This window comes from Chiloscyllium punctatum, chromosome 23 (assembly GCF_047496795.1).
Source record: "Chiloscyllium punctatum isolate Juve2018m chromosome 23, sChiPun1.3, whole genome shotgun sequence".
NCBI classification, from domain to species: Eukaryota; Metazoa; Chordata; class Chondrichthyes; order Orectolobiformes; family Hemiscylliidae; genus Chiloscyllium; species Chiloscyllium punctatum.
The window spans coordinates 93,080,652-93,106,977 of NC_092761.1; the positions used below are offsets into that span (position 1 = coordinate 93,080,652).

At 44.8% G+C, this 26,326-nt stretch overlaps 1 protein-coding gene across 1 annotated transcript in view; it reads right to left on the reverse strand.

Moving 5' to 3' along the window:
* The window catches only part of LOC140494275 (tubulin-specific chaperone cofactor E-like protein), a 208,227-nt gene that overhangs the window by 21,703 nt on the left and 160,198 nt on the right, over positions 1–26,326 (reverse strand). Inside the window, exons 19-24 of the mRNA XM_072593555.1 lie at positions 24,577–25,175; positions 23,531–24,098; positions 19,338–19,537; positions 13,328–13,708; positions 11,652–11,935; positions 3,301–3,581 (exon numbers count right to left, since the gene is read on the reverse strand). Of these exons, the coding sequence (XP_072449656.1) occupies positions 3,301–3,581; positions 11,652–11,935; positions 13,328–13,708; positions 19,338–19,537; positions 23,531–24,098; positions 24,577–25,175 (2,313 nt within the window). The remainder of the gene's footprint in view (positions 1–3,300; positions 3,582–11,651; positions 11,936–13,327; positions 13,709–19,337; positions 19,538–23,530; positions 24,099–24,576; positions 25,176–26,326) is intronic.

A 26,326-nucleotide genomic window follows, 5' to 3' on the forward strand; every position in this document is an offset into this window, starting at 1 on the left:
TACTATCCTTGACTGGACCGATACCTACCCTAGTCATCCTTTTCTTCCTGACATACCTATAGAAAGCCTTTGGGTTTTCCCTAATCCTACCAACTAAGGACTTTTCATGTCCCCTTCTCGCTGCTCTTAGCTCTCTCTTTAGATCCTTCCTGGCTACCTTATAATTCTCAATCGCCCCAACTGAACCTTCACGCCTCATCTTTACATAGGCCGCCCTCTTCCCTTTCACAAGGGATTCCAATTCCTTGTTAAACCACGGCTCCCTCACAAGACCCTTTACTCCCTGCCTGACTGGTACACACTTATCAAGGACACCCATGAGCTGTTCCTTGACCAATCTCCACACATCATTTGTGTTCTTCCCTTGTAGCCTATTTTTCCAATCCACACATCCTAAGTCATGCCTCACCGCATCATAATTTCCCTGCCCCCAGCTATAACTGTTGCCCTGCAGTGCACACTTATCCTTCTCCATCACTAGAGTAAAAGTCACCGAGTTGTGGTCACTACCCCTGAAGTGCTCACCTACCTCCAAGTCTAACACCTGGCCTGGTTCATTACCAAGAACCAAATCCAGTATAGCCTCACCTCTTGTTGGCCTGTCTACATATTGTGTCAGGAAACCCTCCTGCACACATTGGACAAACACCGACCCATCTAACAAACTCGAGCTATAGCTTTCCCAGTCAACAGCTTTTACAAACAGAAAAAGGAGAGTAGCAAAAGTAATCATTGGTCCTTCAGAAGCTGAGAATGAAGAACTGATGATGGAGTGTGAGGCAGAGATGTGTCTATTCACAATAGAAGACACAAATTATATACCAGAAAGAGAGGATATCCAATTGATTTAAATGAGTAAGGAAATTAAGGTAATTTCTTTTTGTAAATAATATTATTAAAGAAACTTAAGAGACTAAAAATCAGCAAATTCCTAGGGTCTTATGATCTCCAGCCCAGCGCTCTGTATGATTGCATGGATGCATTAATTATAATTTTATGAAATTATATAGATTCTAAAATGGTTCCATACATTCAAAGTTGACAAATGTAACACCACTAGTCGAGAAAAGCGAAGTACAAACCAGCCAGCCTGGCATCAGTCATTGGGGAAATACTGCAATCTATTATTAAGAAAACTTTAACAATGCATTCAGCAAATTATAACATGTTAGGGTCAATATGCATTTATGAAAGGAAAATATGTTTAATGAATGTTATTTTGAAAGTGTAACTAGTAGCATAGATAAAGGTATCCAGTAAATAGATTTCCAAAAGGTATTGGATAAGTGCCACACTAAAGGGTTATTATGCAAGATAAGAGCTAATGGAGTTAGGGGTGATATATTCACATGGACAGAGGATTGTGGAATGGGCAGAAAGCAGGCAGAAGGACTTGCATTATGGCAGCTGTAGTGAGGGGAAGGCTGCTGGTGGATTGCATTATGGCAGCTGTAGTGAGGGGAAGGCTGCTGGTGGATTGCATTATGGCAGCTGTAGTGAGGGGAAGGCTGCTGGTGGATTGCATTATGGCAGCTGTAGTGAGGGGAAGGCTGCTGGTGGATTGGATTATGGCAGCTGTAGTGAGGGAAGGCTGCTGGTGGATTGCATTATGGCAGCTGTAGTGAGGGGAAGGCTGCTGGTGGATTGCATTATGGCAGCTGTAGTGAGGGGAAGGCCGCTGGTGGATTGCATTATGGCAGCTGTAGTGAGGGGAAGGCTGCTGGTGGATTGCATTATGGCAGCTGTAGTGAGGGGAAGGCTGCTGGTGGATTGCATTATGGCAGCTGTAGTGAGGGGAAGGCTGCTGGTGGATTGCATTATGGCAGCTGTAGTGAGGGGAAGGCTGCTGGTGGATTGCATTATGGCAGCTGTAGTGAGGGGAAGGCTGCTGGTGGATTGCATTATGGCAGCTGTAGTGAGGGGAAGGCTGCTGGTGGATTGCATTATGGCAGCTGTAGTGAGGGGAAGGCTGCTGGTGGATTGCATTATGGCAGCTGTAGTGAGGGGAAGGCTGCTGGTGGATTGGATTATGGCAGCTGTAGTGAGGGGAAGGCTGCTGGTGGATTGGATTATGGCAGCTGTAGTGAGGGGAAGGCTGCTGGTGGATTGGAAGTCTGGAAAGATGAAATGATGAGTGTTGATGATGGAAAGGGATTGCTTCTGATTAGATTCCTTACAGTATGGAAACAGGCCCTTCAGTCTCATAAATCCACACAAACCCTACAAAGAGTAACCCACCCAGACCCATTTCCCTACCCTGTATTTACCCCTGATTAATGCACCTAACACTATGGGCAATTTAGCATGGCCAATTCACCTAACCTGCACATCTTTGGATCGTGGGAGGAAACCGAAGCACCCCGAAGAAACCCACACAGAAACGGGGAGAATGTGCAAACTCCACACGCAGAGTCACTCGAGGCGGGAATAGAACCCGGGTCCCTGGCGCTGTGAGGCAGCAGTGCTAACCACTGTGCCGCCCCAGAACAGTAAAAGGAAAAAATGGTATGACAAAAGGTTTTGGAATCACAGGATGGAGGTTCTGGATAAGGGGTTGATCATTTAGATTGGAGGATAGGAGAAATTTCGTCACTTCAAATCTTTGGAAATGTCTACTGAAGAGCATGGATGTGTTGTCCCAGTCAAAGTGATACCCTTCTTCGTCTGTATGTAAGGATACTAGTGATAGTGAGTGATGTCTTTTGGTGGCTAGCTAGTGTTCGTATATCCTGGTGGCTAGTTTTCTGCCTGTCTGTCTGATGTGGTTTGACTGGGACAACACTAGGACAGGCTAAACAGAGACATGCACAGGAATTCCTGGAGGCCTGGCATTCAAACTGGAACTACATCAATAAATACAGTGATTTGGACCCCATTTACCAACCTGTGAGAAAAAGAACTGCAAGTGATATCACCCACCTTAACAGACCAAGACACATAAACTGAAAGTGGGAGAGAACACTAGCACTTCAATGGAGGCTCACTGATGATGTTACCTAGCATGGTGACAAAATGTCTGAGAACAAACCTACCAGTTCAGCGAGCTGATTAAGGCACAGGGTTTATCCTTGATAATAGATCTCAGCTTCCTAACTATGAGCTCAGTGACACAGCTGTCTCTCTTTATATCTGCTCAAAGACTATAAATCAATACCAAGTAGAAAATTAACACATTAACACCATTGCTAGCTCAAACACCTAAAATGCAACCCCCAGGGGGTGCTTGACCCTCAATTCAGGAAACAGCAGAACCGCAATCCAGGCCAAATTGCCTTCCAATCTGTTACCAGCTCCTCTTACAGCAGTTTTCCCGTCGAATCCAGTCAGTGCTCAGGATCCCCCGTGAACGACATGCCTCTCCATACGCTGCCAAAGAGCTGCAGATTTGTGATCTTTCATCCCAGTAACAAGTATCCAAGCCACATGATGAGTAAAATGGCATTGGATTGATGAAGCCAAAACACGGTTGGAAGAACCCCTTCATTTCAGTGAGTTTCAGGCAACTTCCTTCATTCTGTAACTGGATAATGTCCTGATTATCACAAGTTAGTGATAATGCAGTGTATTGATCTTCATCACAGCTGTAGGATACACAGAGCTGGTCAATATTCTCAGAAAAGAAAGAAGAAATCAGATTTTCTTCCTAAAGTCTTAACAATAATACAGGTGAGAAGTTTGAGAGCAAGTCAAAATAGCAGGAGTAAGAACTGCAACAGAGTCCTGAAGGAGATTTTGTAAAAAATCCAAGTTTGCAGATGACCCAAAGCTGCTTTGAAGGTGAGCTGTGAGAATAATGCAGAAATGCTTCAATGTGATTTAGACAAGTCGAGTGAGTGGGCAGATTCATGGCAGATGGAAGATAACATGGATAAATGTGAGATTATCCACTTTGGACGCAAAAACAGAAGGCAGATAACTATCCAAATGGCTATACATTGAGAGAGAGGAATATGCATCAATACTTGGGTATCGCAGGTACACCAGGGAGCCAAAAGGGCAAAGGCAAACGGTACATTGACCTATAAGTACAGGAGCAAGGATTTCTTGCTGCAATTGTACAGGGCCTTGTTGATACCTCTCGGAATATTGTGCACAGTTTTGGTCTCCTTATTGGAGGAAGGATATTTCTGGTATAGAGGGAGGGCAGCAAAGGTTTACCAAATTGATTCCTGGGATGACAGGATTGACGTATGAGGAAAAGTTGAATCGGTTAAGATTATTTTTACTGAAGTTTATAAGAATGAGGAGGGATCGCATAGAAATCTAAAAAATTTTAACAGGACTAGATCGGTTAGTTGTAGGAAGAATGTTCCCAATGATGTAGCAGTCCAGAACCATTGTCACAGTCTAAGAGTAGACCATTTAGGGATGAGATGAGAAATTTTTTTTCACCAATAGAGTGGGGAGCCTGTGGAATTTATTACCACAGAAAACAATTGAACGATTTCAAGGAGTTGAATATAACACTTGGGGCTAAAGGGTTCAAAGGATAAGGGGAAAACTGAGTTAGATTGATTGATTGATTGATTGAATATACCTTCTATGATGTACGTAACTGGTGAATTTCGTGAGTTCTTCTCAAGAACAAACAGTCGAAGAGAGGGTGTAAGAGACAGTTTAGAGCCATAGGTGGGTGAAAAGATAGTGATTGGTTGCTAAGTATAAGTTATTTTCTATAAACTAGAACAATAGTTTAAACTGAGATATAAGCACTCTATTAAATTCATAACATAACTTGTTGAACTACTTAATATTGCATAACAAGAGTTTTTGAATGACTTGCAAAATGTGAAATCCTAATTTGTTATATTAGTTGAGTACAATAGAAATTACTTGTCATGCGATGGTTACACCTGTAATATATGGGAGCTGCTGAGTAGTCATATCTCAGTCAGTAGTCATATCTTCAGATCTAACACAGCAATGAATCAGAATGCGGCGGTAGTTGCAAATATTTTTTCAGGACCAGTGACACCCCTTAGGTTAAGTACTTCACATTGCATAATATTATTTTTCAAAATTTATTCATTTTGTGGGATGTGGGCATTGCTGGCTGGCCAGCATTTATTGCCCATCCCTAGTTGCCCTTGAGAAGGTGGGGGGTGAGCTACTTTCTTGAACCACTGCAGTCCACCTGCTGTGGGTTGATCCACAATGTCATTTGGGAGGGAATATTTAAAGAAAATGAAGTGTTATTGAAGTATTTTGTCTTGCACTTATCATAACAATTGCGAGGATGCTGACACATTGAAGCGTTCAACCTTTTTTTGAATTACTGGAAACTCAAAACTGATACTTTCTCCTTAACCAATCAAAGTGAACTTGCAAAATAATCAACACCCTTTTCTTGCAATTGTTTGAAATTTAACATTCTTGTTTTTGTCCAGATGCAAGACCAAAAAAATTCAGCCACATTTTTGTTTTAGCAATACTTTGTAATTGCTCCATGGTCAGGAACATGAAGATGTGACTGTGAGTAAGGCAGATATGGGGTCCTAGAAGGAGGGTCCCACTGGAGGGAACCAATCTCTTATATTTGTGTGGGTGAGGGCAGGGACCACAAGATTTACCTTGAACAAAACCATGTTGATTCTGCCTGATTTATACTTTAATTTTCTAAATGCTCCACATCTACCTCCTTAATAATGGATTCTATCAATCTGTGACAAATGTTAGGATAACTGGCTTACACTTTCCTGGTTTTTGTCTGCCTCGTATGTTGGAATAGTGATGCTAGATTTGCAAATTTCCAATTCTCTGGGGCGCTTCAAGAATCTAGAGAAAGATCATAAACAATAAACTACTATCTCTGGACCCACTAACTTAGGACCCCAGGATGTAAGCCATCATATCCAAGTGACTTGTTAGTCTTTAGCTGTAAATGTTTCCCTACAAACTTTTCCTCAATGACTGAAGTTGTTGATATCTTCCCTCTTTGGTACCTCATGATATTCAAGTATTCTTGTTTTTTGTTTGTCTTCTACTGTTTGGACAGATACAAAATACTCATTCAACATTTCTGCCATTTCTTGTTTCCTACATTAATTATCCAGTCTTGCCTTCTAAGGGACCAATATCTGTTTTAGTCACTTTTTTTCCTATGAAACTACTTGTCAAAAAGTATATTTTTCTCTAGTTTTCTCTTAAACTATAAAGCTCCCCCTCCTTTTCTGTGGACATTATTTATTGGTTTCCAAAATTTGTCAATCTTCTGACCTACTACTAATATTTGCAAGATTGCATGCTCTTTCTTTCATTTTGTTGCATCCCAATTTTCTTATATACAATCTTTCTTTCTCAACTGAATATACTTCTGTTGAGATTTAAGAAAAATCTCCCTGAAACCCTACCATTGCTTCTCCCCTCTTCTATCTTTTAACCTATTTGCCAATTCACTAATCTTATCACCCTCAAATTCAATATGCTCTGATCCATTCTGAAGAAGTCAGATTGGATTCAAAACATTAACTGTTTTTCTTTCCATAAGATGCTGTCAGGCCTGCTGAGTTTCTCCAATGTTTAAGATCACTGTTGCCTTGATGCTCCTTTACTAAGAGATTATTGTATTTCTGTCTCATTGCACATTACCAGGTCTAAAATAGTCAGATCCCCTGTTCACATTAGAACCTACTGTTCTAAGAAATTGTCCTGATTACATGACATGAACTAATCTACTAGGCTATCTTTTCCAATATGATCTGTTCAATCTATAGATTAAAATCACCCATAGGGATTGCTGCAATTTTGTCACAATACCCTCTCCTCATTATTTCTTCCTGTCTTGTCCTGTCTAGTAACTGCTATTGGGGCACCCAAACTGAGCCTACAAATGAATTTTTACTTCTTCTGTTTTTTGTCTCTACCCATACAGATTCTATATCCAGATCTTTTGAAATAACGTAATTTCTCATGACTGTATTAATGTCATCCTTAATTAACATTTAATTTTCCTATCCCACTATTCTTCCTCGCATCCTGTTCTTCCAAAATGTCAAATACTCCAAAGTATTTAGGTCCCAGACTTGGTCACTTTGCAATGTAACACTGAAGCACAAAGAGAAGGGAGAATTTAACCTTAGAATCTTGGCATCAAACAACACAGAAGAGGCCTTTCAGCCCATTATGTCTGAACTGACCGAGCAAGACTAATTCCATTTTCTAGCATTTAGTCAGTGGCCTTGGAAGTTATGACCTCATCCACATTCCTTTTTAAAGACTGGGAGGTTATTGACCTATCAACTAAGCTGCTATCTGTCCACTCTGTTCCATGCCCCTTAATCATATGCATCCAATCAAATCCCCTCTCAGCCTTCTATATATTAAAGAAGGCAAAACGAGCCTATCCAGCCTCTCTTCATCGTTGAATGCTCCATCCCAGACAACATCCTGGTGAATCTTCTTTGCATCTATTCCAGTGAAATCAGATTCTTCCAATAGTGTGGAGACCAGAACAGCACCCAGTACTCCAGCTGTAAGCTTTGTTTCGCTCTAACATAACTCCCAAGCTCTTATAGTCAATGTCACAAATGATAACGGCAAATGTCCTATATGCCTTCTTAACTAGCCTATTACTCCTGTCCTAGGAGGAAGTGAGGAGTGCAGATACTGGAGATCAGAGTGGAGAGTGTGGTGCTGGAAAAACACAGCAGGTCAGACAGTATCCAAGGAGCAGGAGAATCAACGTTTCAGGCATAAGCCCTTCATCAGGAATGAGACTTGTGGGCTGGAGGGAGGGGTGGGGGGGGAGATGCTGAGAGATAAATGGGGGGGTGGGGCTGGAGGAAGGTAGCTAAGTGTGTGATACATGGATGAAGTTGGGGGAGAAGGTGATAGGTCAGAGAGGATGGTGGGTCAGATAGATTCCCTACAGTATGGATACAAGCCATTTGGCCCAACAAGTTCACACCGACCCTACGAAGAATAACCCACCCAGACTCTGACTAATGCACCTAACACCCAGACCCTGACTAATGGGCAATTTAGGATGGCCAATTCATCTGACCTGCACATCTTTGGATTGTAGGAGGAAACCGGAGCACCCAGAGGAAACCCACGGAGACATGGGGAGAATGTGCAAACTCCACACAGACAGTCACCCGAGGCTGGAATCGAACCTGGGTCCCTGCTGCTGTAAGGCAGCAGTGCTAACCCCTGAGCCACCGTGCTGCCTCAGATGGGATAGATGGGAAAGATGATGGACAGGTCATGAGAGCAGTGCTGATTTGAAGGTTTGGGACTGGGATAAGATGTGGGGAGGGGAAATGAGGAAACTGGTGAAATCCACATTGATCCCACATAGTTGCAGGGTTCCAATGTGGAAGATGAGGTGTTCCTCCTCCTGGCATCGGGTGGTTAGGGTTTGGTGATGGAGGAGGCCCAGGACCTGCATGTCCTTGGCAGAGTGGGAAGGGGAGTTGAAGTGTTCTGTCATGGGGCGGTGGGGTTAGTGGATGTGGATGTCCCAGAGATGTGCTCTGAAACGATCCGCAAGATAGCATCCTGTCTCCCCGATGTAGAGGAGACCACACCGGGTGTAACAGATATGTAGATGACTTATGTGGAGCTACTGGTAAATTCCTGTCAGTTGTGGAAGGATCCTTTGGGACCTTGGACGGAGGTGAGGAGAGTGTTGTGGGCGCAGGTTTTGCACCTCCTGCAGTGGCAGGGAAAGGTGCTGGGAGTGGGGTAAGCGCTGGTGGGGGATGTGAATTTGGTAAAAACAATGACTGCAGATGCTGGAAATCAGATTCTGGATTAGTGGTGCTGGAAGAGCTCAGCAGTTCAGGCAGCATCCGAGGAGCAGCGAAATCGACGTTTCGGACAAAAGCCCTTCATCAGGAATAAAGGCAGTGAACCTGAAGCGTGGAGAGATAAGCTAGAGGAGGGAGATGTGAATTTGACAAGGGAGTTGCAGAGAGAATGGTCTCTCAGAAATGCTGATAGGGATGGGGAGGGAACTGTATCCCTAGTGGTGGGGTCTGCATGTAGGTGGTGGAGGATGATGCAATGTATACAGAGGTTGGTGGGGTGGAAGGTGAGAACCAGAGCTTCTGTCCTTGTTGCGTTGGGAGGGATGGGGTTCCAGGACAGTGGTGCAGGAGGTGGAGGAGATGCACTGGAGGGCATTGTCAACCATGTGGGTGGGGAAATTGTGGTCTTTCAAGAAGGAGGCCATCTGGGATATTCTATGATGAAATTGGTCCTCCTGGGAGCAGATGCAGCGGAGGCAGAGGAATTGGGAATAAGGGATGGCATTTTTACAGGAGGCAGGGTGGGAGGAGGTGTAGTCCAGGTAGATGTGAGAGTCCGTGGGTTTGTAGAAGATGTTGTGTTGAGTTGTGCACTATTGATGGAGAGGTCCTGGAAGGGGAGGGAGGTGTCTGAGATGATCCAGATGAATTTGAAAGCGGGGTGAAAGGTGTTGGTGAAGTTGATGAACTGTTCAACCTTCTCATGGGAGCATGAGGTAGCACGAACATAGTCTATGATGTAGCAGAGGAAAAAGTGGGGGATGGTGCTGGTGTAGCTGTGGAAGATGGCCTGTTCCACATATCTGACAGAGGCAGGCAAATCTGGGGTCCATGAGGGTGCCCATGGCTACCCCTTGGTTTGGAGGATATGGGAGGATTGGAAGGAGAAGTTCCTAAGGATGAGGTCCAGTTCAGCCAGGCAGATGAGGGTGTTGGTGGAAGGGTACTGGTTGGGACGGTGTGAGAGGAAGAAACGGAGGGCTTCGAGGCCTTTGTCATTGTGGACAGATGTATACTGGGACTGGATGTCCATCATGAAGATAAGGCGATAGGGGGCCGGGGAAACCAAAGTCTTGGAGGAAGTAAAGGGCATAGGTGGTGTCATGAATGTAGGTGGGGAGTTCCTGGACTAAGGGAGACAGCACGGTGTTGAGGTAGGAAGAGATGAGTTCAGTGGAACAGGCGCAGGCTGTGACAATGGGTTGATTGCGGCAGTAAGGTTTGTGAATCTTCGGTAGGAGGTAGAATTGGGTAGTGTGGGGTTCACGGATAATGAGGTGAGAGGCTGAAATGGGAGATCCCCAGAGGTGATGAGGTTGTGGTTGGTCTGGGAGATGATGGTTTGGTGATCGGAGGGGTTATCGTGGCGGAGGGGGCAGTAGAAGGAGGTGTCTTTGAGTTGGCACCTGGCTTCAGCGGTGTAGAGGTCAGTGCACCAAACTACCACAGCCCCCCCCCCCCCCCCCCCCCATCCACTGGTTTGATGGTGATGTACTTAATTCAATACTCAGGTTTCCTTGATCATTCCAGAAGCTTCTTGTGGGCTCTGCAACTGCTCAGACCATTCTCTCCACAATTCCCTTGTCAGATTCACGCATCCCCACCAGCCCTCTCTCCACTCCTGACACCTTCCCCTGCCACTGCACCCACACCTCCTCCCTCACCTCCTTCCAAGGCCCCAAAGGTTCCTTCCACATCCAACAGAAATTTACCTGTACTTCCACATGCATCATCTACTGTATCTGTTGCACTCAATGTGGTCTCCTCTACTTTGGGGAGTCAGGGTGACATCTTGCGGATTGTTTCAGAGAACATCTCTGGGACACCTGCACCAATCAATCCCACTGCCCTGTGGCTGAACACTTCAACTCCCCCTCCCACTCCCCCAAGGACATGCAGGTCCTGGACCTCCTCCATCACCAAACCCTAACCACCCGGTGCCTGGAGGAACAACGCCTCATCTCCCACCTTGAGACCCTCCAACCACATGGGATCAATGTGGATGTCAACAGTTTCCTCATTTCCCCTCCCCCAACCTTATCCCAGTCCCAAGCCTCTAACTCGGCACCACCCTCTTGACTGATCCATCGTCTTTCCCATTTATCCACTCCACCCTTTTCTCTAACCTATCACCTTCTCCTCCACCTTCATCTACCTAACACATTCCCAGCTACCTTTCCCCCCCAGCCCCACCCCCTCTCATTTATCTCTGAGCATCCCCCCCGCCCCAGCTCACAAGCCTAATTTCTAATGAAGCGTTTTTGCCCGCAACGTCTAATCTCCTGTTCCTCGGATGCTGCCTGACCTGCTGTGCTTTTCCAGCACCACACTATTACTCCTGTCCTTCCACCTTTAGAGAGTGGATAAGAACCCCAAGATACTTCCGTTCCTCTGAGCTTCCTAGTGTTCTGACATGCATTGAGTAGTCCCAAGTCTTGTTACGTCTTCCAAAGTGGATCACCTCACACTCTTCAGGGTTAAATGCAATCTACCACTGATTTGCTATGTGACCAATCCATCTAAATCCTCCTCCTTCCTCACGGTCAACCACCCAGCCAGTTTTTGTGTAATCTGCAAATATATTTTTCATCCCCGCCCCTAAATTCTCTTTGATATTGTTTATATATTATCACAAACAATAAGGGACCCAGCACTAATCCCTGTGGTACACTACTGCACGCCAACCCCCAGTCACACAAACAGCCTTCCAACCACTCTCTGTCTCCTATCACTAAGCCAAAAGCCACTAGAGATTACAAGAATGAGGGATGATATTAATGAAACATACAGAAGTCTTGGGCAGCTTGATGGACGAGATGCTGAGTTGTTGTTTCCCCAGGTGGTAGCTCTAACACAAAGAATACAATCTTAGAATAAGAGGGTGATCATTTAGAACTTTACCTGTTCTGCATGCCATTGGTTTTCCAACTCTTTGCCAATTCCAAGACTGTTTGTGCTGGTTTTCCTCGAGAACTTAAATCATCATCATTGGGGTTTCCATTAAAGTTTCCACACAGACCACACACCTTGTTTTGTAGACGCTCCCCCATTCTGATTGACAGCAAATTAAACCAGTTGTATTGGATCTGAATACCTTGAACAGTATCAATGATTAGAAATCCCTCAGCAGTTGAGATCTTTGTTAGTCCTGTGGCAACAGGAATCGTAACAGTGGTTCCATTCACCTGACAGAATAGGACAATGTTGGTTATAGTTTTGGGAAGAGGCATATTTCTTCATCAACAGAGGCCTCTTTTTATGTAGGGCATTATGAATAGCTTGGTGAAGATTTTTTTGAGCAAGTATTTCAGCAAACTCAAATAGGTAAACTTTTAGAAAGAGTCATTAGGGGAATGTCCACTTTTACAATGAAGAGACTACAGGAGTAGTTTGCCAACTTAGAGATTTATGGAAAGTTAGTCAAGAGAAATTGGAAGAGGCAGACAAAGATACATAACAGATTGAGTGATAGAGAAAAGGATGCAGAAAGAGAATGTAGGTGGAAGAATAATTGATGAAGTGAACAAAGGGAAGAGAGAATGGAGATGATCAAGAGAAATGATTGATGCTCTTTCATTAATTCTGTCAATGTAAGATAGAGGAGTAATTTCAGACATGTTGAGAGAATAATTGGCAGTAGAAATTTATGAATAACTTTGAGATGTTATATATGAAAATTTAAAGTGGAAGATAAAGAATATGACACAGTAAAAGAGGAAATTAAAGAATGAGAGTAAGTAGCAGAGAACATGAATTGTGGGGGAGAAATAATTGTGAAGAAAGAAATGTTGCAATTATGTAGTGCTTTTTGTATCTTCAGGATATCCCACAGCACTTTATTATTGTCCCAAATATTTAATTCATTGTAGTGTGGGGAAAGTGTCAGCCTGTTTGGCTACAGCTACTCTCACAAACAGCAACATGATAATCCGCTGATAATCTACTTAGGTGATTTTGGTTTAAATGATGAATATTCAGCAAACTACGAGAAGAATGTCACTGCTCTGATTTGAGTATTGCTGTGCAATCTTTTATATTCACCTGAAAGTACAAACAAGCCCTTAGCTTAATGCCTTCTCTGAAACACAGAACTTCCAGCAATGTGGCACTCACTCTGTACTTCACTAGCCTCTGGACTAAGCCACAATCAAATCCAAATCTTTTAATTCAGGGGTCAGAAGACAACCCATTGAGCTGTAGCTGAAAGCAACAAAGGAAAGCACAAGAGGCAATGTATGCGACAGGTCAATTATTTATATCTGAGAGAATAAAATGCATGCTTGCATAAAACATTCAAGTGAGTTGACAATCAAGGTGCAGAATGAAAATGAGAGAGGGTTAAGAAATAAATGTTACAAGGGGGAGAATGAATGTGAAAGATAGAGTAATGAGGTAGGAGAGAATAAATGTAAGAGAATAAATGGAGGAAAATAATGTAACAGATTGGGAATTAATGGGAGAGAATAAATGTATTCAGAAAAGAATGAATCTATGAGTAAAACGAATGTAAGGATGAGAGAAAACTGGTGGGCTCTGAGCAAGAATGAATGTGCAGACAAAGGAGTGTAAAGGTTTACCTGCACAGTGTTGCCTGAGATGAGAATCTGTTCTTCATTGATATACAGGTAAACAGGGGAGATCACAGTCATATTGGGTGAACTCCATTTGTCAAAGTTTACAATCAGTTGAAAGGAGATGTCCGGAAGTTTGTGACAGATTGTGGAGAGGACAAATGAGCAGGCAGCCGGAAATCGCAGGAACGCCCCATCGAAAGTCTGGAATATGCCTCCCCCAGCAGCGATGCAAGAGGCGTCTTTCTTACTGTAGCAGCCTCTGATTCCATTTTGGATTGAACACGATTCTTCACTCTTGCATTGGCGTGAGTCACACTGGACCATATTGCGTCCCATGCAGCGACAGTGTTTGGAGCAGTTGGTGTTCCAGAAAAACTGCCCTGGCTGATAAAGACAAACATTTTCAGGAAAACCAAACCCAACAAACAACCCAACTCATAGAACAGTAGAGAACCTGTAATTGATTCAGTTTGATATCAAATGATAAGCTCATCACTGGTCCCAGTTATAAGGATTGTAAAATAAGTACACAGGGCTAAGCAATCCCATAACCACTGATCAGGTCTAAGCTCTGCACACCTGTTGCATTCAATTGTAAATAGTTGTGGACAATTAAACAACTCACTGGAGGAGGTGACTTCAAAAATATCCCCATCCTCAATGATAGGACAGCTCAGTACATGAAGTCATACAGAATGGAAACAGAGAGTTGAAGCATTCGCAACAATCTTTAGCCAGAGATACAGAGGGGGTAATTCAACTTAGCCTCCTCCAGTGGTCCCAGCATCACAGATACTAGACTTCAGCCAATTTAGTTCACTCCACGTGATATCAAGAAACAGTTGGAGGGATTGGATACTGCAAATGCTAAATGTGCTGACAACATTCCAGCAATAGTTCTAAAGAACTGTGCTCCAGAACTTGCCACTCCCCTAGCCAAGCTGTTCCAATACAGTTATGATACTGGCATCTACCCAACAACGTTGAAAATTTCCCAGGTATGTCCTGTAAATAAAAAAGCCAGACAAATCCAACCCAGACAATTACCACCTCATCAGTCTATTCTCAATCCTCAGTAAGGTGATGGAAGGTGTCATCAACAGTGCTATCAAACTACACCTACTCAACAATAACCTGCTCAGTGATGCCCAGTTTGGATTCCCCAGGGCCACTCAGCTCCTGACCTCATTACAGCCTTGGTTCAAGCATGGACAAAAGAGCTGGATTCCATAGGGGAGGGAGAGTGGCAACCCTCGATATAAAGGCTGCATTTGAGCGAGTGTGGCATCAAGGAGCCGGGAAAAAATGGAATTAATGGGTATCGGGGCAAACTCTCTATTGGTTGGATTATACCTGGCACAAAAATAGATGGTCATGGTTGTTGGTGGTCAATCATCTAAGCTGCAGGACATCTCTATTTAAGAACTTCACGACAGTGTCCTATGTCCAATCACCTTAATGGCTTCATTAATGACCTTCCCTCATCATAAGGTCAAAAGTGGGGATGTTCGCTGATGATTGCATGATGTTCACCACCATATATGACTCCTCAGATACTGAAGCAGTCCATGTTCAAATTCAGTAAGACCTGGACACTGGGCAGGCTTGGGCTGACAAGTAGCAAGTAACGTTCATAACACACAAGTGAGGGGTAATGACCATTCCAACAAGAGAGAATCTAACCGTTGCCCCTTGACATTTGGCACCATTACCATCACTGAATTGCTCACTATCAACATGCTTGGGATTAACGTTGACCAGAAACTCAACTGGACTGGCCACATCAATATAGTGGCTATGACAGCAGGTCAGGGGCTAGGAATCTGCAGAGTAATTCACTTCCCGACTCCCCAAAGCTTGCACAAGGCAGAGAGTGAGGGAACACTCCCCACTTGTCTGGATTGATGCAGCTTGAATAACACTCAGAAGCTTAACATTGTTCTGGACAAAGTAGCCACTTGATTGGCAACTCCTAAAATAGTTACATCCTCCACCACCAATGTACATTGACAGCAGTATCAAGATATGTCGACAAGATGCACGGAAACAACTCACAGGCTACAAAGGCAGTGAAGAACACGTGCCCCATAATGTGCCTCTACAACCATGCAACACCTTGGCTTGGAAATAGATCACATTTCCTTCACTGCTGAAGAATCAAAAATTTGGAATTCTTTCCCTTATAGCACTGGGGATGTTCCTACACCCCAAGGACTGCAGCGATTCAAGAAGGAAGCTTCTACAAACTATCCAAACCCTCAAAAGTACTCAAACATCAGTGAAGGGTCACCGTGTCTCCATTTCAAAGTTAGGAGAAAGTGAGGACTGCAGATGCTGGAGATCAGAGTCGAAGAGCATGGTGCTGGAAAAGCACAGCCGGTCAGGCAGCATCCGAGGACGCTTCTAGCATAAGCCCTTCATCAGGATTGAAGCAGTAGCCCAAGGGGGCTGATGGCAGGGGGTGGTAGGGAAAAGGGGGAAGGTAGCTGGGAATGTGATAGGTAGATGAAGGTGATTGGTTGGAGAGCAGAGTAGAGTGGATAGGTGGGAAGGAAGATGGACAGGCAGGACAGCTTAAAGGGGTGGTGCCGAGTTGGAAGATTCAATCTGGGATAAGATGGGGGAGGATAAGTGAGGAAACTGGTGAAATCCACTTCAACCCTTGTGGTTTTAGGGTGGCAAGGGGGCGTTCTTCCTCCAGGCATCAGGTGATTATGGGTGGTGCAGATGACATGCAGATTGGTGGAGTAGCAGGAAGCATAGGGGACTGTCAAAGAGGAGAATATAGATAGACTGGAGAATTGGATGGAGAAGTGGCAGATGGAGTTCAATCCAGGCAAATATGAGGTGATGCATTTTGGGAAGCCTAATTCTAAAGAGAACTATACTGTAAACGGAAGAACCTTGGGAAAAGGTGATGAGCAGAGAGATCTGGGAGTGCAGGTCCGTTGTGCCCTGAAAGTGACTATACAGGTGGATAGAGTGGTCAAGAAGGCATATAGTATGCTTGCCTTCATTGGACGGGGTATTGAGTATAAGAGCTGGTAGGTCATGTTAAATATGTACAAGACTTTGGTTTGGCCGCAGTTAGAATACTGGGTACAGTTCTGGTCGCCACATTACCAAAAGGATGTGGACGCTTTGGAGAGGGTGCAGAGAAGGTTTATGAGGACGTTGCCTGGTATGGAAGGTGCTAGCTATGAAGAGAGGTTGAGTAGGTGAGGTTTATTCCCATTAGAAAAAAGGAGATTGAGGAGGGACCTGATTGAGGTTTACAAAATCATGAAGGGTATAGACAGGATGAATAGAGACAAGCTTTTTCCCAGGGTGAAGGATTCAATAACAAGAGATCATGCTTTCAAGGTGAGAGGTGGAAAGTTTAAGGGGGATACACGCAGCAAGTACTTCACACAGAGGGTGGTGGGCGTTTGGAACGCGTTGCCAGCAGAGGTGGTAGAGGCAGGCATGGTATATTCATTTAAGGTGCGTCTGGACAGATGCATGAGTAGGTGGGGAGCAGAGGGATACAGATGCTTAGGAATTGGGCGACAGGTTTAGACAGTACATTTGGATCAGCTCAGGCTTGGAGGGCCGAAGGGTCTATTTCTGGGCTGTAAATTTTCTTTGTTCTTTGTTAAGAGTTTGGTGGTGGAGGAGGAAGCCTAGGACTTGCATGTCCTTGGCGGAGCAGGAGGAGTTAAAGTGTTCGGCCACAGGGCGGCGGTGTTGTTTAGTGCGTGTGTCCCAGAGATGTTCTCTGAAACATTATGAAGATTGGTGTCCTGTCTCCCCTATGGAGAAGAGACCACAATCGGGAGCAACGGACACAATAGATGGTGTGTGTTGAAGTGCAGGTAAATCTCTGTCGGATGTGGAAGGATCCTTTGAGGCCTTAGACGAAGGTGAGGGGGGAGGTGTGGGTACAGATTTTGCATTTCTTGCAGTGACGGGGAAGGTGCTGAGAGTGGAGGGTGGGTTGGTGGGGGGCGTGGACCTGATAAGGGAGTGGCGGAGGGAATGAATTCTCTGGAATGCAGATATGGGTGAGGTCTGTTTGTAGGTGATGGAAATGGTGGAGGATAATGCGATGTATCCGGAGGTTGGTGTGGTGGAAGGCAAGGACCAGGAGGGTTCTGTCCTTGTTGCAATTGGAGGGGTGGGGTTCGAGGGGACGGGTGCGGTTTGAGGGGAGAGGTGCGGGAGTGGAGGAGATGCGCTGAAGGATCCCTCAGGTCAATGATGCCCTCCAGTGCATCTCCTCCACATCCTGCACCTCCACCCTCAAACCCCACCCTTCCAATCACAACAAAGGCAGAACCCCACCGGTCCTCACCTTCCACCCCACCAACCTCCGGGTACATTGCATCATCCTCCGCTACCTACAAACAGACCCAACCACTAGAGATATGTTTCCCTCACCACCCCTATCAGTGTTCCGGAGAATCCATTCCCTCCACGACTCCCTTGTCAGGTCCATGCCCCCCACCAACCCACCCTCCACTCTCATCACCTTCCCCTGCCACACAAGCAAAGCAAAACCTGCAACCACACCTTCCCCCTCTCCACCACCGCCCCCCCCCCCCACCCCCCACCCCCCACCCCACCCCCCACCCCCCACTTTCATCCAAGGCCCCAAAAGATCCTTCCGCATCTGACAGAAATTAGCCTGTAATTCCACGCAATCATCTACTGTATCCATTGCTCTCGGTGTGGTCTCCTCAACTTTGGGGAGGCAGGATGCCATTGCCCCGTGGCTGAACACTTCAACTCCCCCTCCCACTCCGCCAAGAACATGCAAGTCCTGGGCCTCCTCCCCTGCCAAACTCTAGCCACCTGACTTCTGGAGGAAGAATGTCTCATATTCCACCTTGGGACCCTCCAACCACACATGATCAATGTGGATTTCACCAGTTTCCTCATTTCCCCTCCCCCTACCTTATCCAAGATCCAACCTTCCAACTCAGCACCGCCCTCGACCTGTCCACTTCCTTCCATCTATTCGATCCACCCTATCACCTTCCCAATTACCTTCCCCCACCCCCACCCCCCCCTCCCATTTATCTCTCAGCCCCCCCCCCCCCCCCCCCGCTTTTGCTGAAGGGCTTATGCTTGAAACGTCCATTCTCCTGCTCCTTGGATGCTGCCTGGCCAGCTGTGTTTTTCTAGCACCACACTCTTCGACTCCATTTTAAAGTTCCTTGTTCAGTTACTCAGGACTTGTTCCCCAGCCCTGACTGTTCAGCAGACTGCTGAAACCAGCAGCCCTCTCTGACTCAACCTGCATACACTGCTTGACATTCTGGATGGTTTGTGTTTCTGTATATTAGATTCCTGTCACTAGGCAAAGGCAGTCTTTTCTCTTCTCCCTTGTTTTTAATCCAATGAACTGCTCACCTCAAGTATTACTCCAAATCTGGTAAACCTTATTAAAACTGCATGTATCAACAAACTTCAGGTACCATGTCATTATTCACAGAGAAAATCTAAAATTAAACTCTTAACGTAATATAACAATACAAACCAAACTTAAAGCAGTACATAGAAATGTGGTGCAGAAGTACGCCATTCAAGTTCTTCGAGATTGCTCCACTTGTTTCCATCCACTTTCAAACCCAAGTTTCCAAATAGCAATATATCATGAAGCTTCATAAGACCAGCCTTGGGAAAATCTTTCAGTCCCTTGAGCTTGCTACTGCTTTTAATTCGGCCATAGTTGATCTAAATCTCAAGTTTTGAACCTACCTTAGTTCTGTATCTCTCAAAACCTTTGTCTAACAACAAGCATTCAATCTCAGATTTGAAATTATTTTTGACCTCTAACTTCAACAGCTTTTGAGCGAGAGTTTCAGATTTTCCCTGCACATTGTGTGAAGAAATTATTCCTTAGTCATTCCTGGCATGAATTAGAAGGTTCCATCCTTGTTCTGGACATCCCAACAGGTAAAACAGTTTCTCTCAGAAAATCTTATCAAAGTCTGCAAAGATCCAGCTTCAGAAGAACTTTCTGACATACCTCATAGTAATTATCATCTGCCACACATCCACAGTCCTGGGGCAGGATGCACATTCTGCCATTGAGCAAGAAGCCATCATTACACTGACAGCCCTCCATACAATAACTACTGCAGTCCTCATGGGTCTTGGAGGTGCCACACCCTGGCTGGCACACAGACATACAGCTCTCGTAGTGACTGTTTGCAGGACAGTTGATCACTATTGGAAGAAGAGTAAATGCAAATCATTTACTAAAAATAAATTCATTTTATAAATTTACCATTTGCATTCCATTAATTTAGTTGTCTCTGAATTGGTTCCATTTATCCCTGCCTCCTCTGAAGCAAATATGTAACTTTGTTAAATGTGGCCCATACCAGGATTCAAATGCCTCACATTTTTATTAATTGATCACTTGAAACAGACTGAATGCCAATAAGAATAAAGTCTCTAGTTGAAAATTTGAAGAACTATTTTCCAAGATCCAGACCAAGCTCATCAGTTATAAATTAACATAAAATGGTTAAATTTGGTTACTTTTGATGACAATATCCCATTAAGCGACTTCCTAAATTAAGCACAAGGTCCAGCCAATGGAAAAAAAGGAAAATAATCCCAAGTTGTACACATTTGCTCTTATCCTACTCAATAAGATCAATAATATATTACAGTAATCACCCAAATAATACAAAATAAACCATTTATGCAGTGTTATTGCAGAGTAACATTTACCTAGAATAAATTCCAAACCTGACAACTGCATCTTGTGTTTGTACCAATGTAGCAATAGAATAAAGGTCCCTTCAATCAGTTTAATAACAATGAATAACCTTGTTTTGGAGATGCTGGTGTTGAACTGGGGTGTACAAAGTTAAAAATCATACAATACCAGGTTATAGTCCAGCAGGTTTAATTGGAAGCACTAGCTTTCAGAGCATCGCTCCTTCATCAGGTGGTTGAACTATCTGATGAAGGAGCGGCCCTCTGAAAGCAAGTGTGCTTCCAATTAAACCTGCTGGACTATACCCTGGTGTTGTGTGATTCTTAACTATGAATAACCTTGACCAACAACTCGGAGAATGCTTTTCCTCACCAAATGTCAGCGTACAGAAAAAAGGCCCAGTAACAGCATCAATCAAGACTGCATCTACTATCCCATTTTCTAAATGCATGCAAGGACTTCCAAAAAAAACTTGAAAAGGTGCTGCATGAACAGACCTGCTGGCGAAATTAAATCCCAGAAAACAAAAGAGGCAGTGGCAGCACATTTGTTAAGTGGCAGGAAACAGAGAAACCAATGAACGGTTGCTTGTTTAATTGAAGGAAGGTATACAGCTGAATTCTGTAGAGATTGGTATTGGGACCACTTGCTATACCTTCATCACACAGGTAAAACTCCAAATTTGCAAAACGAAACTTGAAAGTATTATGAACCATGAAGTGAAAGATAAATTGCAAGACATCACATAATGCAAGTAAAGTGTGAAACAATTCATTTTTGGAAGAAACACAAGGAACATCTACATAAAGAGGATGCAGGAACAGAGGAGTGTGGGATATATTAATATAATTTATTGAATGTGGCAAAATGAAGGTTTAAAAAGCAGTTAAGGACATATAGGATCACAGGCTTCATAAAGAAGCAGGAAGAGGGAGCTTTCATAAAAGACTCATTCAGCGTCAATGGGAAAATTGTGCCCAGTTCTGGGTGAGGAAGGAGGCAATGACATTTTATCAAGTGCAAGGAATTTTGCAAGGTAAGTCCCTGAATGAGTCAGGAGGTCACATTGGTGAAGTTGAGACTGTTCTCTTTAGAGGATGCTTATTAGAGTCTGGACAGTATTGATTAGGAGAAAGTTCAAAGTTTGTGAGAAGATTTGTAGCTCGGGTGCTCATTGTTGTGATTCTGTTCGCCGAGCTGGGAATTTGTGTTGCAGACATTTCGTCCCCTGTCTAGGTGACATCCTCAGTGCTTGGGAGCCTCCTGTGAAGCGTTTCTGTGATCTTTCCTCCAGCATTTGTAGTGGTTTGTCTCTGCCGCTTCCGGTTGTCAGTTCCAGCTGTCCACTGCAGTGGCTGGTATATTGGGTCCAGGTCGATGTGCTTATTGATTAAATCTGTGGATGAGTGCCATGCCTCTAGGAATTCCCTGGCTGTTCTCTGTTTGGTTTGTCCTATAATAGTAGTGTTGTCCCAGTCGAATTCATGTTGCTTGTCATGTGCGTGTGTGGCTACTAAGGATAGCTGGTCGTGTCGTTTCATGGCTAGTTGATGTTCATGGATGCGGATCATTAGCTGTCTTCCTGTTTGTCCTATGTAGTGTTTTGTGCAGTCCTTGCATGGGATTTTGTACACTACATTGGTTTTGCTCATGCTGGGTATCGGGTTCTTTGTTCTGGTGAGTTGTTGTCTGAGAGTGGCTGTTGGTTTGTGTGCTGTTATGAGTCCTAGTGGTCGCAGTAGTCTGGCTGTCAGTTCGGAAATGCTCTTGATGTATGGTAGTGTGGCTAGTCCTTTGTGTTGCGACATGTCCTTTTTCCGTTGTCTTTCCCTTAGGCATCTGTTGATGAAATTGCAGGGGTATCCGTTTTTGACGAATATATTGTATAGGTGTTCTTCTTCCTCTTTTTTCAGTTCTGGTGTACTGCAGTGTGTTGTGGCCCTTTTGAATAGTGTCTTGATGCAACTTCTTTTGTGTGTGTTGGGGTGGAACTGACAGCCAGACTACTGTGACCATTAGGACTCATAACAGCACACAAACCAACAGCCACTCTCAGACAACAACTCACCAGAACGAAGGACCCAATACCCAGCATGAGCAAATCCAATGTAGTGTACAAAATCCCATGCAAGGACTGCACAAAACACTACATAGGACAAACAGGAAGACAGCTAACGATCCGCATCCATGAACACCAACTAGCCACAAAATGATACGACCAGCTATCCTTAGTAGCCACACACTCAGATGACAAGCAACATGAATTCAACTGGGACAACACTACTATTATAGGACAAGCCAAACAGAGAACAGCCAGGGAATTCCTAGAGGCATGGCACTCATCCACAGATTCAATCAATAAGCACATCGACCTGGACCCAATATACCGGCCACTGCAATGGACAGCTGGAACTGACAACCGGAAGCGGCAGATTCAAACCACTATAAATGCTGGAGGAAAGATCACAGAAACGCTTCACAGGAGGCTCCCGAGAACTGAGGATGTCACCTAGACAGGGGACGAAACGTCTGCGACACAAATTCCCAGCTCAGCGAACAGAACCACAACAATTAGGAGAAAGTGTTCACATTGACAGAGGGGCTAAGAATCAGACTGAAGGTGCCTTTGTCAATGTGAGGGAGAGCGTTTTCACAGCCGGATTAAGCAATAGATGTGGTGCAGGCCTGGCTTCCTTCATGGTATCTCCATGATTCACAGCAAGTTGTTTACAGCTGGATTGTAGCCTGAGGATCTTGGGGGAAGGTTCAATCAAGACTTTCAAAAGGGGACTGAATATTTATCTTAAGAGAGAGGAATTGCAAGTTTTGAGGAAAAAGATGAGGAAATGGGACTAGCCCTTTAGCTCTTGGGAGAACCAGCACAGGCGTAATGGGCTGAATGGTCTCCTTTTGTGCAATATCTACTCTGATTCTGGTATGGTGCAGAGAAAAAATGAGAAACAGCAAGAAAATTTTGTAACCCAATGGCTTCAATCCAAAACACTAACTGTCAGAGTGCCCAATAGGCGGGAAGGCAGAACTATAACAGGCAGCATCCGAGGAGCAGGAAAATTGACGTTTCGGGCAAAAGCCCTTCATCAGGAATGGGGGGAAAAAAGCCCTTCATCAGGAATGGACTTTTGCCCGAAATGTCGATTTTCCTGCTCCTCGGATGCTGCCTGACCTGCTGTGCTTTTCCAGCACCACTCTGATCTAAACTCTCGTTTCCAGCATCTGCAGTCCTCACTTTTGCCTAGAACTAACCTAACCTAATAGTTAGATCCTCAATCAATATGAGACAAGGTCCCTCATGAACAAAAGGGATTCCCCAGAAGGATCTTGTCGGGGGCTCAAACACCTGCAGTGAGTGGGTTCCTCAGTCGGAGAGGGCAGTGTGAATGAAGTCAGTCTGAAAACAAGCCCTCACTCAGTGAGGTGAAAGAGTTTCGAAGCCAGGAATGTGAGAAGGTGACGGTGTCTCTGAGACTTACTGCACATGGTCAGGTTTCTCCAGCTGGGCAGAACAACTCCCTGTGCCTGGCAGCTACTGCCGTAGTTCTGAAGCCAGTTACAGGCAGTTTGACGGTCTCCACGATCGATGCATGAGTCGAAAATGCAATTGTGGTAAAAGAAAGTGGGATTCACCTTCGCGTGACAGTGGCTGAAGATATTGTCCTTGGACACAATGAGGGCACAGAGCTGCAGCACGTCCACAGGGAGATTGAGTACCTGCTCACACGAGGGACAAACCCGGTGACAGCCCAGCTCACAAAACGCAGTCCTCGCCACCATCCAGCTCTCAGCAAACTCCAGCAGATTAGCCACGATCTCACCATCAGGAGTCTCAAGATCATCAGCCGGATCTCCATTGAACTGGCCACACAGACCCTGCGTGAAGTTGAAGAAGATCCTGGGGACTGTCACCGTTAGGAACATGTTCCAGTCATAAATCACCCTGAGCCCAAAATCTGTTTCCAGAATCAAGAAGAGCCCAAACGAGTAGAGATTGACCTCGCCATGACCCAGTCTGAGGGGCAGATTAACCCGTTCATTGTTTACCTGCAGAAGGAAAACTTTCTCCAGTTAATGATCAATAGGGCAGTTTGGAGGCAGATAGTGATCAGGATTGGTAATGCCTACTGGCTCCTGTGATATCCCCTAGTGGTGACTGCTCCTTAGGGCTTCAGACCCCACCCTCTGGAGGGATCCCATATCCTCTCCTAGTTAAATTCATTGGAATGTAGCCAGCAGCATCCCTGCAATCCATCTACTGGGCTACTCCATAATCTGGTTGGTTTCTATGGGCACCCTGTCAACTTACCACCCCTCCTGGCAATAAATGCCCACAACCTGTGAACCAATAAGACAGTAATGTGCTTTGTATTCCCCCAAAGGTTAGCCAATTCCCTGGAAATGTTGAGGGATGGGTAGGGGGAAGCCTCATTTCCCGAGTAGTACCTTATATTTACTGCCCTCGTTTTGGAGAGTCTCACAGACCTGAGACTCAGCCCCTCTCCCCTGCCTAGCCCTCGCTCACCATCACTGTGTGTTTGTAGGCTTTGGAAGCGCTGATATTGTAGCCATACACCTTCACCTCGACTTGGTGAAGCCACAGAGCCAATGAAGTATTGCGGTCTTCATTCTCAGCTTGGACCAGGAAGTGGGGCAGATGTGGGGAACTGGGGGACACGGTGCTGATGATGTGGGAGCAGGTACTTTGCAGATCATAGGCCAGAGTGTCAAAGGTGTACAAGTGGCTGTAGCCAGACATGATGCAAACAGCCTCTGTGCGGGGAAGGCAGGAAAACAGGTCAGCTCCTTCGGAGCAAAATTCATCGAGACGGCAGGAGGCGCTCTCACAATAAACCGCATTGTCAGAACCATTGCAGTAGCAGCGAGTTTGACAGTCTCTGTCCAACCAGAAAGTCTCATTGGTCCTGACCTCCAAACCTTCGTAGACACAGCCACAGTGGCTCTTTGGAATACAATGACCATCTTTCAGGACAAAACCCTGGTCACACTGACAGCCTTCCACACAAGGCAGCGTACACACCACATCCTGCTCCAGGGAGACACAAGTCATTGGACAGGCGGAGGTGCATTCGGCAAAGTGGCTATGGTCAGGACACGGAAGAGCTAATGGAAAAAGAGAGCAAAAGGTTAAAGAGGAAAGGTTCTAGCTGTCTTTAGTCTTGGTCACTCGACCGTTCTTTACAAGAATCTCCATTTACTGGAAACTGGCCCCTTGTCATGGACCCCAAAATCCTACACCATTCTGGGCCAAGTTACATGAACTCAGAAATCCCAAAGTTGACCTTGATTACAAAAGACCAGGTGCTGGAGGTGTTAAAAAGCATACAAATCGATAAATATCTGGGACATGGTCAAGTGTAACCCAGGTCGTTGTAAGAAGCGAGGGAGGAAATTGCTGGGCCTGGGGCAGAGATATTTGTATCATTGACAGCCACAGGTGAAGTACCAGAAGACTAGAAGGTGGCTAATGTTATGCCATTATTTAATAAAGACTGCAAAGAGAAGCCTGGGAACCATAAACGAACAAGTCTGATGTTAGAGCTGGATAAGTTATTGGAAGGGACTCTGAAAGACAGAATAATTTTACATACACTTGGAAAGGCAAGGACTGATTCGGGATAGCCAGCGTGGCTTTGTACATGGGAGATCATGTCCCTCAAACTTGATTTGAGCTTTTTGAGGATTTGACAAAGAAGATAGATGAGTGCAAAGTAGAAGATGTTGTCTGCATGGACTTTAGTAAGGCCTTTAACAAGGGCTCCACATGGTAGACTGCTTTAGTAAAGTTAGATTAAGGGAGAGCTTGCCAACTGAATACAAAATTGATTTGACGGTAGGAGACAGAGGGTGATGTGATGGGTTGTTTTTGAGATGGGAGGTGTGACCAGTGGTATTCAGCAGGGATCGGTGCTGGGTCGTCCACTGTTGCTTGTCATTTATACAAATGATTTGGATGAGAATTTAGAAGGTACATTTGTGGTTTAGAAGGTTGTTGATGACAGTAAAATTTGTGGTATCGCAGACAGTGAGGAAGGTTATCTTAGGGTTACAAAGGGATCTTGAACAATTCAGCCAATGGACTGAGGAGTGGTACATAGAGTTTGGCGAGATATTGAATTTTGCTAAAACAAACAAGGGCAGTTAATGATAGGGCCCTGGGGAATGTCATAGAACAGAGAGACCTAGGAGTTCAGGTACATAGTTCATTGAATGTTTCATCCCACAGGCAGACAGTGTGGTACAGAAGTCACTTG